Genomic DNA, 15,335 nt, shown 5'->3' on the forward strand with positions numbered 1-15,335 from the left:
AACCAATGTTTTTATATGCTTCTCAGGAGTTTGGTAGGATAGGGTGGATAATAATGTTTGAGAAACTCCAGGGCTTGGCAGTGGTGTGAACTACAAAGTCTGGGCATCACTATGGTTTACATTTTTCGTATATGGTGGCCCGCAGAACGGTTCACGCTGAGCTGGCCAATGCTGCTACCTTTGTCCACACCTTCACCCTTTCAGGAAGGTAAAAATGGCAGCAGTGAGCAGTAAAGAGTGGAAATAAAAATATTTATCCACTTTAAGGCTTAGAAAACAAGCTCTTCTTAGACCGTGCACCGAATGTAATCCTTACATCTGTTAAGAGAACAACACAATGCGTGGCCAATGCTTCATCTTAAGAGTGTTTAGCTGTGGGATTGTCTGCTGCTCTGGATTCCTCAAATGAATTGTCTCTTGCAACTCTCTTGCACTGGTAGAGATGAAGACATGGGCATGGTGATCCAATTATGTTAATTGCTTACTGCCCTGCAGGCCCCAAAAAATTTAATCAAAGTTTTGGGGAGCATCTGACAAGTGATACTTATCTACATAATTCTTAGGGGAGTAGTTAGGTTCGAAAAAACTGTTCCAGGGGTCTTGCAAAGCGGTGAGTTTGTGCACAGTTAGATCCACAGCGTAGGATGTGTTAGTTCTGGTCTGGGGTTGTGAAGGCAGACCCCCTGAACTCTCTCCAGGCATTGATCCACTGACCAGCCTGTTGGAAACTGCCTCCACACTGTCCAAAGGGTGGGACGTTGATAGGAAGGTTGTCCTTAACCTCTGCGTAGTAAGAGCCCTTAGGCACCTAAGTAAGGACAAAACTTTGCATACATATTTTTCTTAATAGAAGAATTTCTGAAGTTAAGAGCAAAATTCCAGTTACTAGAGTGCAGTTCTATACACTTCAAAGAGCCGTTACTCACTGGGCACATAATAGATTAGCACATTAAGTGTCATCTGGCAAATCAAGAAATACAAGTTTCAACTTTTACTACAAGCTTCTAATCCACTAGTACACGCTGCAAGATTAACTGTCACTGCATTGCACAGTGTAGTGTGCTTGTCCCGAGACATCTGGGGAAAGGTCTCGAGTGGACTTGGATCCGGCCGGGCTCTGTGGCTGGATATTGCAATTTGCGACGCTGGGGGTCGTGAGCTCTGGGCTGCACCCGGGAGTCACTGATACCTGGGCGCGTGGGTGGCACGGGCAGGGCTCGCGGGACCGAAGGTCGTGGTCTGAAGAGGGATAAGGGCTGCGTAGACGTGACGTTCGCGTACTTCACTTCGTATTGGCCCGGTTTGCCCAAATACGTTTTCAAGGTAGTCATAGTGGGAGGATCAACTATAACTTTTCCTCTGCTCTCACAATTCAGCAGAATTTGAGTTAACTTGATGTAAAAATGTGCGTGCACGCACACACCCATTAAGCTGATAATGGCAAGATAACAAAATTTTTTTTTTTGGTCACTCTTGCCTGCAGAATTTCTCAGGTATGTGGGAAATCCAACGTTAAAAGCTGTGTGCACCAAGGCAGTATGCTGTTGAAAGCAGGTACCTCTGTTCAAGTTGACCCATTTGATGGCAGTGAAGACAGAAGAATGGGGACTTTGTATCCCCTGTGCAGCAGATCAGAGAGTAGGGTAAAGTTAAGTTACAAGTTACACCTAGCTAAGTAAAAAGGGATAGTCAGCGTAAGAGTACAAGCACTTCGGTTCTGTAGTATCACTTTCCGAAGGGTACCCTCCCTGTTAAATGAGAGAGGGAGAGATAAAATAGCAATACTTCTGTTTCTGTCATCTTTCCAACTTTCTCATGGCAGGGAAGGGCTGTGCTGAGAAGTCGCTTGGCACGCCTTTGGGTTTAATTTCAGGTCCTGGTTCTGTTGTCTGCACAAGATCTTACCTGCTCTTGCAGATTCATATTCTTGTGATTAGGGGAGGGAATTCTTGTAGCAATTAACCCTTAAACTCTTGCAACAAGCTGTGCCATCGATCACTGAATTTATTTCGCTTGGCAGTAATGATGGCTTAACATACATCTCCCTATCTCTTCCCCCTCCGCCACCCCCCCGTTATCTTTAACCCAGCTAATTTCTCTGGTGCAGCCCCGTGTACGTCCCACGAAGCGTTCTGCTGAATGGGGCAGAGTAAAAAGCCGGCGCCGCTGCAGAGAGCGGTGGAAATGGGACCGTGGCCTTGGTGAGGAGACACGCTTGTCTTGGGCTGTTTGTCCGTGGGAGGAAGCTCAGCCAGAAGAGGAGCTGGAGCACGTGGCTACCGTAAGCGTTTCATTTCATGCTCTGCAGAGGAACTCGTTTCTCTGAGCTCAAGAGGGATCCTGGGGAGGATGAGATGTTTAAATTATTAAAGGTTCGATCCTGGAGGGGAGGTTGGGTAGAAGTTGGATACCCTGCTGTGCCTTATCCTGTTACTAGCTGTTTCCGAGTGATGTTTAGGCTGGAGCTGGCATCCTCGGTGTGAAATGGGGGGGAATTATTTATAGTTTAGGTTTGAAGAGGAAAACTTCCTGCTGGCACCAGCTTGTATTGCTGCAAAACTGGATGATGGCGTGAGTTTAAGTAAGAGGGTCAGACCAGCAACGAGGAGAAACTTTTACCGTGTGGACAGCAGTTAGGCATTGGAGAGGGTTGCGCAAAGAGGTTGTGCAGTCTCCATCCTTGGAGGTTTTGAAGGCTGGCCTGGGTAAAGCCCTGAGCAGCCCAGGCTGACCTCGGAGCTCGCCCGGCTCCGAGTGGGGATTAGGAACCTCCCGATGTCCCTTCCCACCAGAATCACCCCATGACTCTTAAGAAATTCACACTGTTCCATGTCGGATTAAAAGCAAACATGGAATTTATCCGTTCCCAAACCAAACTCGGACGGTGACAAATGACTGCAGATTTTATTTGTGACTTCTTGGGCTTACTCTGGCTAATTAGCGCAGTGTTGTTCTCGGGTAGATCTATGGCTTCTGGTGGGGAGCCAGTGTGTGCTAACAAGGGGTGATCTGTCAGGATACTCCATTTTCCTAAGTTGTTAAAGGATAATGAAAAGTAAAACTGTATTATGGTGCCTTTTCACAAGAATGTACTTAATTTGCATGATGTGAAAAGCTTTATATAGCGCTTTGTACGATAGAAATTGTTCAAAGGGGTTTTGAATCCTGTGCTTTTGAATTTGCCTGTATTCCCTTCAGGTATAGGGCAACACCCTCCAGCACAGAGAAGGTGGCAGAATATCCTATTTTTAAGCTTGCTTAGAAGTGGGAAGAATTAATGCTTTAATACCCTGGAGCTTGTTCTCACGGCCTGTTGGGCTGTGTAAAGCTGGAGTTCGTTGGCGCTCCTCAAGGAGACACCATCGGAGTTGATTATCTTGAAAGCTTTTTAATACAGGCGCTTCGAAGTCTTAGCAGCTTCCACTTCACGCTTTCATGTTTGCGTTTCAACCTTGAGGCTGTCCCCGTTTTCCTGCTGGGAAAGCCGAGCGTGAGCAACACCGCGTTCACCTGGGACACGGGGATGATGGCACCCCTCCTCGTCTGGATGCTCTCCTCTTGGTCTGTACTGGCTGTCAGAGTAAGTAGTCGCTAAAAAGAGAGCGACACCGAGCCAAAACCGCTCTGAGTGGTTCGGAGCAAAATCAGATGCTGGAAAAATGAGGTCATGATTTTTTTTTTTTTTTTTTTTTTTCCTCTCGGAGCTGGTAGCTGCGCATCCACCGTGCTGCTGCCATCAGCAGATGGCAGTGCTGGCCTGTCCTTGGCAAATCCTCCCTGGCAGAGAAGGCTGTACCTGGTATCGATTATTTTTAACGTTGAACTTGATAAAAAATGGGGAAAACCCAACAACATCCTAGTGACTTATAGTGCTGGTTGGGAGATGTCGTCGTAACTTGCATCTTTGCGCAGATTTGTATGGCACTGCGTTAGGTTTGACTTCTCCAGGAAGAGCACAGACACGCTGTATGCGAGATTTAAATCTGAGCCCTGTTTAGTGCAAGGTTTCACAGGAGAATGAACTTCTGTGCTCTGCAAAAATCTAGTATCGGAAGGAGTGCAGCGCAGAAGGAAAGCCTGCTAGCCTGCCAGGGACTCTTGCAAAGCTCTTCCCTTTCCCATCTCTTCTGGTTTCCCGAGCTATGGTAAAAGCCACCCATAGCGGTTGGTCTCGATCTTCAAGGTCTTTTCCAACCTAAATGATTCTATGATTGCTGTTGTAATAAAGTTATTTTGAGAGAAACTCTTCAGCGTGGTTGGTGTTGCAGCTGCCTTTCTGCTGGCTCAGGCTGAACTCTCTCGTCTTTCCTTGGCCTTCACGTTTTCTTTCCAACCCCTTATGTTCAGTGGGGTATCACACGGGGCTTTTACTCTCCTTATCGAGCATCTTGCCCATGGCAAAGCTGTGTCTGGGCCAGCTGGAGGCAAGAAGTCCCTGGGACCAGGCTGACTGTGTGAGCCTTCCACCTGCCTCCTGGATCTCCAGCTTCTACCCCCCGAGGAGACACCAGGGCTCACCCTGGCTTTGGTGGGGGTAGGCTTGAACCGATTCGACCCCCTCTTGCATCACAGCACTATTCCTTTCGGTATTTTAGGCCGGATTGGTTTTCTGTAAGGTTGAATGAGTTGGCAGCATGTTTGGGCAAGCACAGAGCATGGCTAAGAAAAGCACCAGGACCTGGTCTTTTTGGTGGCAACAAGCCATAGGGGTCTTTCACCCCATCTGCACAGGCATTTGGGATCGCTGTAGGGATTTCTCATCCGGTTATTTAATAACGTTAGGACGAAGGACCTTCCTTAAGGGCCAGCAGAGCTTGGTGCAGCAGAGGAGTTGGTAGTTACTATTAAGTTTGAACCCGGCGGGGGGTTTGAGGACTTTTGTAAATCTCTGTTGACGTAAATTGCTACAAGACTCGTTTAACACTTGGAAAGCAACTTAATGCTCAGATCGGCATGTCAAGTGCAAAATGCTTCTCATTTATTCATCTTTAATAATATAGAAGCTTCAAACTGTTTTGCTCATCGACAGCATCCGCGTTAGAAGCCGTGCGAAGCTTTCTGGGGGTGGACTTGCCATTCTCCTGGCGCTGTCAGAGCAAGAGGGAACTGGATGAGCTGCAGTTTTGCACCGGTACTGTTTTCTAGGAGAAGGAAGCTGCAAAGGCAGGAGTTTTGCTTTGTGCTTTATAAAGAGAGAAAAAAAGAGGGAGCTGCTACAGGAAAGAGAGCAAGTCCAGACTTGCTCGTACATGTGAGCGGCAGGGATGGTGCTGCGAGCATCGATGCTCTTTATCAGCTGCTTTTGCTTTCTTGACCATCAGACTTGAGTTACTGAAGTTCTCAACCTTCGTCTGCGCTGAATTTTTCACTAGCACTAGAGCAAGGCAAAGTTTGGGGCGGGGGGGGTGAGTAATGCAGCCGGAGAAGCTCTCGAATGAGCCGGCTCCCCAAAAAAGGGCTGTATGAGGAGGACCGGGGCTGTTCGATTCTCTGCAGGAGGCTGTTTTCGGAATTCCTGGGAGGATCTCGCATAAGCGTGGCAAGCCACGGAGGAGAGTTCCGTTGCCTGCTTTTGCTGCGATGTCCTTTTTTTTTTTTATCGAGGCTGGCATGCAGGGCTGAAACCGAAGTGACGCCTCGGGGGGGGTGCGGCGTGGGGCTCAGAACCTCATTGCTGTGCCTGAGAAAGGAGGTGACGTTGTCGCCGTCGTCCCGTTCCCCGGCCTGGGAGGTTGCGCACGGGGAGGAAGGAGAGATGAGGGTCGAATTTAGTACCTTGGGATTGCGCCGAGCGCGGCCTCGGCGGTAGATCCGCAGCCCAAACGCTGCGCGTGACGGTCGCTGCCGACCCCGCGCGCGAGTCGGGCCACAGAAATCACGAGATTTTATCAGTCGCGTGGATGTGCGTTGTTCTGCTCCGTAAAGGGGAGCGGATCTCTGGTGCCATCGAGCTTCTTGCCCTTTAGATTGATTTCCTGCCCCTTAATTTGCCATCAAGAAGACAAAAGAGAAGCAGCTGTCTGTTTGTTAATTTCTGATAAGCAGTTTGAAATTCCTGCTTTAAAGCTATTTAACTTTATAGAGATAGATCATCCACTGGGGTGAGATCTTTTGCCTCTGGGAGCCTTGGTGTCCACAAGAAGAGAAGATGCAGAAGACAGTAACTCCTGACATGAGTCAGTGTAAAGGGTACTGTGACCAAGTTAAGGCTTGATAATTCTGAGTTGTAATTGCAATTTGTCATATATATATTTTTTTATGTGTGTATATATGCATTTTATGTATAAAAATTATGGATTTTTTTTTTTTTTTTTTCACAAGGTTCTTCAAAACAAACCAACCCTCAAGCCTTAAGCAACCAAACTCAGCATCCTCCTGCCCCTTCCCTGCAGAGGAGAGGGGCTGCCTGCGCCGCTGGCATGGCCAAGCCGGCTGCCTCCTCCGGTCCCTGCCCCTGCGGTGGCACGAAGTGGCTGCTGCTCCAGCCCCCCGCTCACCGACCGCCTCTGCTCCTGGCTTCTAGCGTCCAGTCTCCATTCATTATATTTTTTTTTTTTTTTTTGTCTATCATCTACTCAGTCTCGTGCAGTTCTTCAGCTTAAATGGCTTCTTGTAAACTACCATAGTATGTAGTTAATTAACCCAATGGTAAACCGCTGTGACGAGATGACAGGCAAGCCCATCAGTAAACAGCACTCAATAGGCGGTGGCACTTTGCAACTATTGCAGAGCAGCCTGTGAAAGGTTATTGCTAGAGAAAAAGGTCTAATAATGTATGTTGCTGTATAGTGTGATGGTTCCTGAGTGTCTTGGGAACCCAGAGTTGGTGGGTGAGTTACTCCCAGTCCTGCACTGACCCTGAGCCCGTTGTCCATTGAGCTAATTAGCTCATCTCTAGCCTGATTGCTGGACGGCAATTAAATATCACTTGGCTCTTGCATGCGATCAGATAAATGCTGAGCATTTTAAAATGGGGAAAGTAAATTGTGTTTAGAGAATATGTTTGGCCGCAGCGAAGGGCACGTCAGAGAGTACATCCCTGAGAAATGGTGTGATCTGACGGCCGAGCCGCCTGCCTGGGTCCCTCGTCTCTCCCACCCCTTGGGTTTGCAATTCGGGACTTTAAATTGTACGTGGTACCAAGCAGGGTTACATTTTACATTAAGAGTCTCTAAAGCAAAAAGGATACTTATCCACGCTTTAATAAAAAATAATAAAAAAAAAAAGCAAGTATATGCCTACTTTTGAGAAACGGCTATTTTTTTTATCCACTTTTGCAAAGCAGCCAGCCCTGGGTTGCGAGGCCACGTATCACAAGGCGTTGCGACGCTGCGAGCGAGAGACGCGATCGCTCTGACTTACGTCTCCTGCGGAGCCGGTGCGTTCGTGCGCTGCCTTGCCTGCTTAGTGCTCTGGCAATAAACCCAGCTCCTCTCTTTTCTCCATCCCGGGAGGCAAAGCTTGAAAACCGCAGTCGCCATACCTCCGTGTCCGACCACGTGAGTCACAACGGGGTGACTCAGATGACGGGGAGCGAAGCGAAATGTGGATGTTTTGCAGCTTGGCACGCAAAGAGCTCTCGGCACCCACCCCGTGAATGGTGAAGGGATGCTCGCTTGTCCTCGCTGCTGCTTGGTTTATTTAAGCGAAGAAATTAGCTTCAGATTATGATTTGTGTTTTCACTTTTGGTCAAACGTATTTTTAACACCGTGTATCTGTTGCATAACTGGAAGCACAAAGCTTATGGCATTGGAACTGGAAAAAAACAGGCAAACCTTTTTGGTAAATGTTTGGAGCCTTTGAGTGAAATCCTGAAAATAGGAATACGAATTTTTCATGAAAATATTTCTTGCCAAAGACATTTGAGGTGGTCTTAGGGAGGAAGGGAAAAAAGCGGTGCACTAACGAGTTAATACAGCCTTATCCGGCTAAGGAAGGCAAAAGTCACTAGTACGTGCTTAAAAACACTTGGTGCATGTCACTTTAATCATCTTTATGAACATGTGCTCTGCACATGTGCAACTCTTGATTAATGTACTCTCAGAAAGGCTGTGTTTTAGACAGATGCTGGAGCAAGGACTTGAAGAGTTCTTCTGAACAGCAGTGATCTCCTTCTGCTTGTGTTACAGGTTCAGGAAGCTCCAGGTACTCATGCAACGTATCCGGGATCCTTCAACATTCCTGGCTTAACTCCTCTCCAGGTCCCTTTGCCCTAAAACATCCCCAAAGATATCGCAGTGTCTGTTTACTGCCCTGAGGTTTGGGTGCAAGTGAAGCAGCACTCCCTGTTTAATATTTCCCCGAGTAGAGCGTCCCATTCCCATGGGCATCCCTGGCATCTCTCGTCAGCCTACAGCATTTTTGCACGCTTAAGTCCGGTCTGAATCCCCGTGACAAGTATTATACAAAGCTGAAGGATGCTAAAATCCAGGCTGGTGCCCCAGTAGAGAGGAGGCTGCCCTCTTTTAAAGCCCAACCTTTTAGAGAAGTCGAGGTGAACTAGAAGAAGTTATACTAAAATTCATTAATGCCAAATGCAACAGGCTTTTGCCTTTTTTTTTGGCGTCAGCTGCAGTATCAGCTAAGCCGTTTAGTTCAGCCACTGCCTTAACAAAGTAGTTTCTGTGTCGTTAATGACACCAATTAAAGTGTGTGTCCCTTAATAACCTTTGGTCAGCCCTGAAGTGGTCAGGCAGTTGGACTAGATGATCACTGTAGGTCCCTTCCAACTAAAATCTTCTCTTCTCCCTTTCCCTTCCTTTTCCCCACCCTTCCCTTCCCTCTTTCTCCCAGCAGTCCCGTGCAGCAGATCAGAATTTCAGCATGAAAATGTGCCCTTTTCTCTTCTATTGCTTTCAGCTGTGAAGCCCGTTGAACAAACCCGAGATGATTCACCCTCAACGTGCAGTAAAATTGCGTTTGCTCAAATCGTAGCTGCCGCTGGCAGCTTTCCAGCGCCCATCCTCTGCCGGTCTTGCCGCAGCGGCTGACAACTGAGGCTTTTTCGGCTTTTTTTCTTGGCCATCTCCGGAAAGAAGCAGCAAACGTTCATAATTTAAGAGCAAATTTGTGTTTTACTGAGCTTTGGAGGAAAACGAAAACCTCGGAGGCGTGGAAATAGACCCGCTCGAGACATAAAACCTGAGAAAAACCCGAATTTTGCCCCGTATAGTTTCGCCCCTTGGCGGTATCCCCGCTTAATAAAGGGAAATACAAAGCTGTTCTGCTGCTGCCCGTGACTTTCCCAGCGTGGGGAGGGGACACCCGGGCGATGCTCCGGGAGCCCCGTGGGCGAGTCCCCGGGGTCCCCGCCCCGTCCCCGCCCCGACCAGGCGGGGTCCCACCCAGTTACCCCAGGGATTCCCAGTCTGGGAGCCGCCACCGAGACCCATCGCGCCGCAGGTGAGGGGACGCAACCGCCCACGGGGGTCCCGAGTGGGAGCGGGACGGGACGGGGGGGGGGGAGGCACCTATTGCCTTGCAAAGAAAGGGTTAAGGGTGTTCTCGCCCCCGTGGGAGTGGGGACACGCTGCCCCGGGTGCGGTTCTGCGGTTAATAACAGCAGCCGGAGCGTATAGAAAGCGCTTGTTGGCTTTAGGGGATGCTTGGGATAACTGTGGGGTGGTGAATATTAAGGGGCTGTAAAGCTGTTTGCAACCCTGGCCGTATCCCAAAAAACACACGGAGGGGTGGGAGCGAGCGGCAGTGCGGGAGAGGCTGGAGAGATCCCAGAAAGACACCCCAGAAAAATCCCTGTAGAAATAGCACTGAAGGGGAGAAAACTTCTATTTCTTTCCCAAATAGAAGGTTTTTTCCGCTTCGCATGAATATAGGAGGTACTTGGGGTGCTTTATAGATGTGTGCCCTGGGGTGTTCCCCGCAGCCGAACCTCCGTCGGGTCGGTGAGAGCTCAGAGAGCTGCTGGGGAGAAATGGAGTGAGTTCAAGCTCAGCAGCCCAAATAAATAGTGTTGGAAATGCACCTTTGAGGCACTGCCCGGTGCTGTGGGTGGAAGAAAAACCCCTTCCCACGCCTGTGACAGCCCGGCAGCGGGCAAATAACCCACTGGAGCATTTCCAGAGAGAGATGTGTCCAAGAGCTACAACGCTGCAGTGACAGAGAGAAGCGGGGGACTGCCAGGCTCCGAGCTCGGCAGCACCGTTCGGTGGCAGGGGAATAGTGGGGTTTTCAAGATTTTGCTTCCAAATCGCAAATCAGCCATCCCAGTCCCGGTGGGGAGCCACGAGATTCCCGCTACGCCGTCCCACTGGGGCCGAAGCGATAAGAAATCAGTGCAAGGGAGCAAAATTGCTTCTCCCCGAAGTATTGGAGGGAGAAAAAAAGGGGGGGGGGGAGCAGGCAGGACCCCTCGCCGGAGCAGCCCAAACCATCGGCAGCCACGTACCTGCGGCTCGACCGAACCCGACCCGGCTGGATGCGGCCCCGGGGGGGTCTGCAGGAGCTGTGTGCGCAACCTCGGCTTCACCCTGCAAACAAACGGCAAACCCAAGGGCTTAAAAACAAAAGCCAGAAGGCAAACAAAAGCTTTGCAACGTATGAACCGGTCAAACGGTCCAGTCTTCTGGACGCCGGTTGAAAGGCTGGCTTAAAAATCACACGGGCTCGGGAGTATGAATGTTTTGCAGGGAAAGGGGTTATTTGTCGGTTGTGAAAGCTTGGGGGGGGGGGGGGGGGTGTTATTCCTAAAGCGGGCCAGCCAAATTTGCTGCGACCTTCTTTCAAAGAGAATTTTCCTTCTCTGTTTTCAATCTGGAATTTTCCTTTTCTTTCCCCATTTCCTCCTCTCCCTTTCCTCCCCCCTCCCCTCCCTCTTCTTTTATGAACGCGCTCTTTGACGGGCGGAATCCAGCTCAGGCCACGGCTATTCCTGCACGCAGGCAGGTACGCGTTTGGCCCTGCCACGGCAGAGCGGCTCGGCACGGATTCATAAAACTTGTAAAGCAGCTTTTATCCGCTGGCCCGGAGCGGCCGGTGGCACGTGTGTCCCTCCCGCGGTCGGCACGGGGATGCGTGGAGGTGGGGGGGGGGGGAGAAAGGGGACCCCCACCCATGGGTGCCTGCTCTCCTCTCGCCTTTCCAGGCTTGCCGCAAGCGTCCGTCCCACGTGTCGTGGGGTGGCTGCGTGTCCCCCGACACCCTGTGCTGGTTTTGTAGCCCCCCCCCCCCAACCGTGCAGCTCATGTTTGCTGCTGCAGCCCCCCCCCGCCTCAGGGATATTTTTTTTTTATTTTTTTTTTTAAATTTAAATCTTCTCTGGGATGATGCCTCGGGGACGGGGAAGCGAGTAACGCTGGCTGCAGCCGGCGTGCAGGTGCCTTTGCCGGGGGCAGAGAGTTGTCACCGGGCACCTTCCCCTCGTGCCGAGCCTGCGTGGGTGTAAGTGTCACCCAGAGTCCCCGCACAGACAACCGTGTCCCCCCCGTGCTGCCGTCACCCCCCCAGAAAAAGGTCTTTGCTGGCAGGGCCCTGCCTGCCTCCGGTGCTGCCGAACTAGCCGGGGTGACAGCGGAGGGCTGGCTGCAGAAGGGGTTTGCTGGAAGCAGAAAGAGCAGCTCACCGCACTGCCCTTCTGGGTTTTTTTTGGGTTGTTTTTTTTTTTTTTTTTTTTTTTTTTTCCCCCTTTATAAAGTGTTTTGAGGCTGGAATAAATCTTCCCGCCCTCCGAGCACAGCAGATCCGGCACGGGTATTTTTTTGGGTAGAACAAAATGCAGAGCTCCGCGTTGACCCGCAGTTTTGGGAGGAGGAGGGTGCTCGTGGTTCGCGATGCTGCGCGGTGAGCGAAGAGCAAAAAAAGCCGGCGAAAACCCGTCGAGAGGCTGGAAGGAGCCGAGAGCTCTCGGGGCAGAGCAGCACCAGGTCCCCGTGGTCCGGTGTCCCCTCTCCGCTTGGCACCGGCAGCGTTCTAAGGTCAACGATGGTGTTGCGTTAACATCGACCCCGCAGCGGCCGATTTCAGCTGGAGGGTGTTTGGGCTGGATTCATCCCCGGAGCCGTTGTTCAGGCTGCTCATGGTGGTGACCCTCGATTTTTCCCGCAGGTATCAGACGAAGGTTTGTTCTGCGGTACCGGAGCTGTGGGCTCTGCCTGGCAGGTATGCGCCGGGGACTTACCAATGTAAACCGTAACTCTCCTCAAAAATCTCTATTTTTCGGATGGTGTATGTTAAAAATGACTTAAGCGTCCTTTGTCTTTTTGTTTTAGGAAAAATGTCAGACGGTTTCTCTGTAAGTATGGCTTGCTTTAAAAAAAAGGCAAAAAAAGCAGGGGCTGTGATATTGTTTAATTGCCTTGAAGTGGGGACCTTCAGCAGGGGTGGGAGCGCGGCTTTGCTGACCCACGTAACTCCCCAAATCCGCCCCCGTTACATCGGCATTTACCGGTTTTCTGGAAACCTCAGCCCAGACACTCAATTCCCCCCCCCCAGCCCCGCACTTTTTGGGAGCAGTTGAGCGCTTACCCTCGGCGCACGCTGTAGGCTACCAAAGCTGGTCAACCCGACCCCAGGATTAACGCCACCCACCTAACCCTCCTCCTCTCCCCTCTGTCCCCAGTTATCCGACGCTTTGTCCACCGGCAACAACCCGGCCCCCAGTGCCCCCCCCACCCCAAGGCTGGCCCTCCTGGGGGAACCAGCCGCCGGCTCCTGGGGGGTTCCCGGCGTACCCCGGCTCTCCCGGGACCTATCCTGGAGCACCGGGACCGTATCCTGGAGCACCGGGGCCGTATCCTGGAGCACCGGGGCCGTATCCAGGAGGACCAGGACCATATCCAGGAGCACCTGGAGCATTCCCTGGAGCGCCAGCAGGACCAGGGTCGTATCCTGCCCCAGGACAACCGCCCAGTGGCCCCGGATTCGGGTCCCCTCCTCCGCAGGGGGGACCGGCTCCTCCGATGGTAACGGTTCCGTCATATTATAAGGGTTTCTGTGTCTTCGCTGCCTGATTTTGCTCGGCCGCGGGAGGGGTGGCATGGGTTGTCACTGTGCCACAGGGCTGCCCTGGTGTGTTGTCACACCGAGAGCCAGCCCGTGCCCGAGCATTTGGCTTTGGACCCGGTTTTCTGCTAACACCAAATCCCCGTTTTCTCCCAGAAAGTCCCCTTTGAGCTGGCCCTGCAGACAGGACTCGTCCCTCGGATGCTCATAACCATCACGGGGACCGTCAACCCCAACCCAAACAGGTACCGGGGGGGCGTTTCCATGGGGTGCTACTGGACAGAGCAGGGGGGGCTGGAATTTGCTTTCCGTTCCTGAATAACACCTGCCTGGTGTAAAATCAAATATTACACAAAATAAATGTGTAAATGCCCCCTCATTGCCTAACAGGGTCTGTGGGGTGGGTTTTTTTGTTGTTTCGTTTTGGTTTTTTTTTTTTTTTTTTCCGCTTGCTGCTGCTTTTGGCAATCCCTAGAACAGAGCCCAGGGCTTTCGTAGAAAAAGTAGCAAATCTGTTATTGTCTTTGCAGGTTTTCACTGGATTTCAAGAGAGGGAATGACATTGCCTTCCACTTTAATCCCCGCTTCAAGGAAGACAACAGCAAAGTCATCGTCTGTAATTCAATGTTCCAGAATAACTGGGGAAAGGAAGATAGAACAGCACCTAGGTTTCCATTTGAAGCTGGAAAACCCTTCAAGGTAACAAAAAACAACCCCAAAACTCAGTTTCAGTGTGCCGACGGCATGGGAGGGTTTCGTCAGGGCTGTGTAATGAGACTCGCTGCCAGGATCTTGATGCTTTTGCAGAGGAATCAGCTCTCAGAGGTGCTTTTGGGGCAGCCGCCGGTGTTCTTCCCTGGCTGTCCCCCCACTTCTTACCCCCTCCTGCAGGTCCAGGTGCCCAGGGTATAACTTCTCCCCACTTCTGTTATTCCTATTAATTATTAAATCCTCCTTAATTACACTGTCGTTCTGCAGCAGTTGTTGGGCAGGTTTCTATAAAGCGTTTTCCCCGCTAGCAACCAAGCTCTCTTCACGAGCTTTTCTCTCCTGCAAAATAAGTTCACATTTGGCGAGAAGGCAGCTCTCACTGCACGAATCGTAGGGTAGTGCTTCTTGAAAACGCTGTTATAGTCATGAGGAGACAGAAACCGTGGGCTAAAACACGGAGGAGGAAGAGTACAGCCGGGTTTTGGGGAAGGCAAAGGTCAGCGGTGTTTTTGCAGCCGAGAGTTGCTGCACCAGCTCATCCACATGCCACCGGGCTGGACTCAGCTGGCAGCAGCCTTTAGCCGGTGCCAGCCTGCTCGAGTCCGTGGCTTAAAAGTTCTTCCTAGAACAAATCCGATGGTTATCTTTTGGCTGATTTGGGGGTTTTATTTCAGCTCCAGATCCTTTGCGAGGTGGATCACTTCAAGGTGGCGGTCAACGATGCTCACTTGCTGCAGTACAGCTTCCGTGAGAAGCAGCTGAACGAGATCACCAAGCTCTGCATCGCTGGGGACATCACCCTCACGAGCGTCACGCCGACCATGATATAAGTACAGTGGTGTAATTTCAATGCAGACTTAGTGCTCTTAATACGGCTGTAACAGAAATGCCTTCTTACATGAAAATTTTGAGGGAATAAAACATACTTTCACAAGTAAAATTTGTTTTCACTAAGATCTCAGATGACATGACACCCTCCAGCAAGCGGAGTTCAAATGTGGAAGTATCTGAATTCTTGCTGTAGAGACAGAGAATCTCTTTGGCAAAGGGTGACGACTAGGAGCAGTTTGATTTGTATGGAGAGGAGTACTTGGGAGAGCAGCCCGTGGCGTACTGCCCCTGGTCCTGTGAACGAGGGCAGCAGTCTTCAACCCCATCTTCTCCAAGTACCAGACGCCAGTCAGTAACTTGGTATTTTGAGCCTGAGTTTCTCTGCTAGGTAGAGCAGTTACTCCTTTTCCACTAAAGGAATCAAAACAGCCCAGCGAAGGATTTAAGTTCCACCCCCCAGGGGAGGACGAGGTGCATGATCGGGCTGCGAATGGGTTGTGCGTAATTCACAGAAGTGTTGCCTCACTGAGGTTTTCCGCTAGGAAACACTGGAAAACGCGGAGAACTCATAAGCCTCTGATCCTGACTAGAACGAGGTATTTCAGGAGGGGGTTCAGAGCTGGAGGAGGCAAAATCTCTCCCCTAGACCGTGGCTAGAAAAGTTACCCCTTTCCATTTCAAAGGCCCGTTCTGTGGCCCAAATCATCGCGTCCTGAACACACGTCCCTCCCAGGGGAGATCCGGTTTATGCAAGCGTTACACACTCCATGGAATGGGTCACGAGCCTTGTGCTTCTCTCCCCTCATCACTTGCGGGTGAGTCAGGGCCGGTTTTA

At 50.7% G+C, this 15,335-nt stretch overlaps 1 protein-coding gene across 1 annotated transcript; it reads left to right on the plus strand.

Moving 5' to 3' along the window:
* Positions 1–9,257: 9,257 nt before the first annotated feature.
* On the plus strand, positions 9,258–14,609 carry LGALS3 (galectin 3). Its single transcript, XM_030002701.1, is given in 9 exon segments — positions 9,258–9,403; positions 10,872–10,903; positions 12,062–12,115; positions 12,226–12,248; positions 12,576–12,602; positions 12,604–12,918; positions 13,115–13,203; positions 13,489–13,657; positions 14,344–14,609. Coding segments are annotated over 9 exon segments (996 nt in total). The 5' UTR covers positions 9,258–9,272; the 3' UTR covers positions 14,500–14,609.
* The last annotated feature ends 726 nt before the right edge of the window (positions 14,610–15,335 follow it).

The sequence above is a fragment of the Aquila chrysaetos genome, chromosome 2 (assembly GCF_900496995.4).
Source record: "Aquila chrysaetos chrysaetos chromosome 2, bAquChr1.4, whole genome shotgun sequence".
In the NCBI taxonomy this organism is placed as follows: Eukaryota; Metazoa; Chordata; class Aves; order Accipitriformes; family Accipitridae; genus Aquila; species Aquila chrysaetos.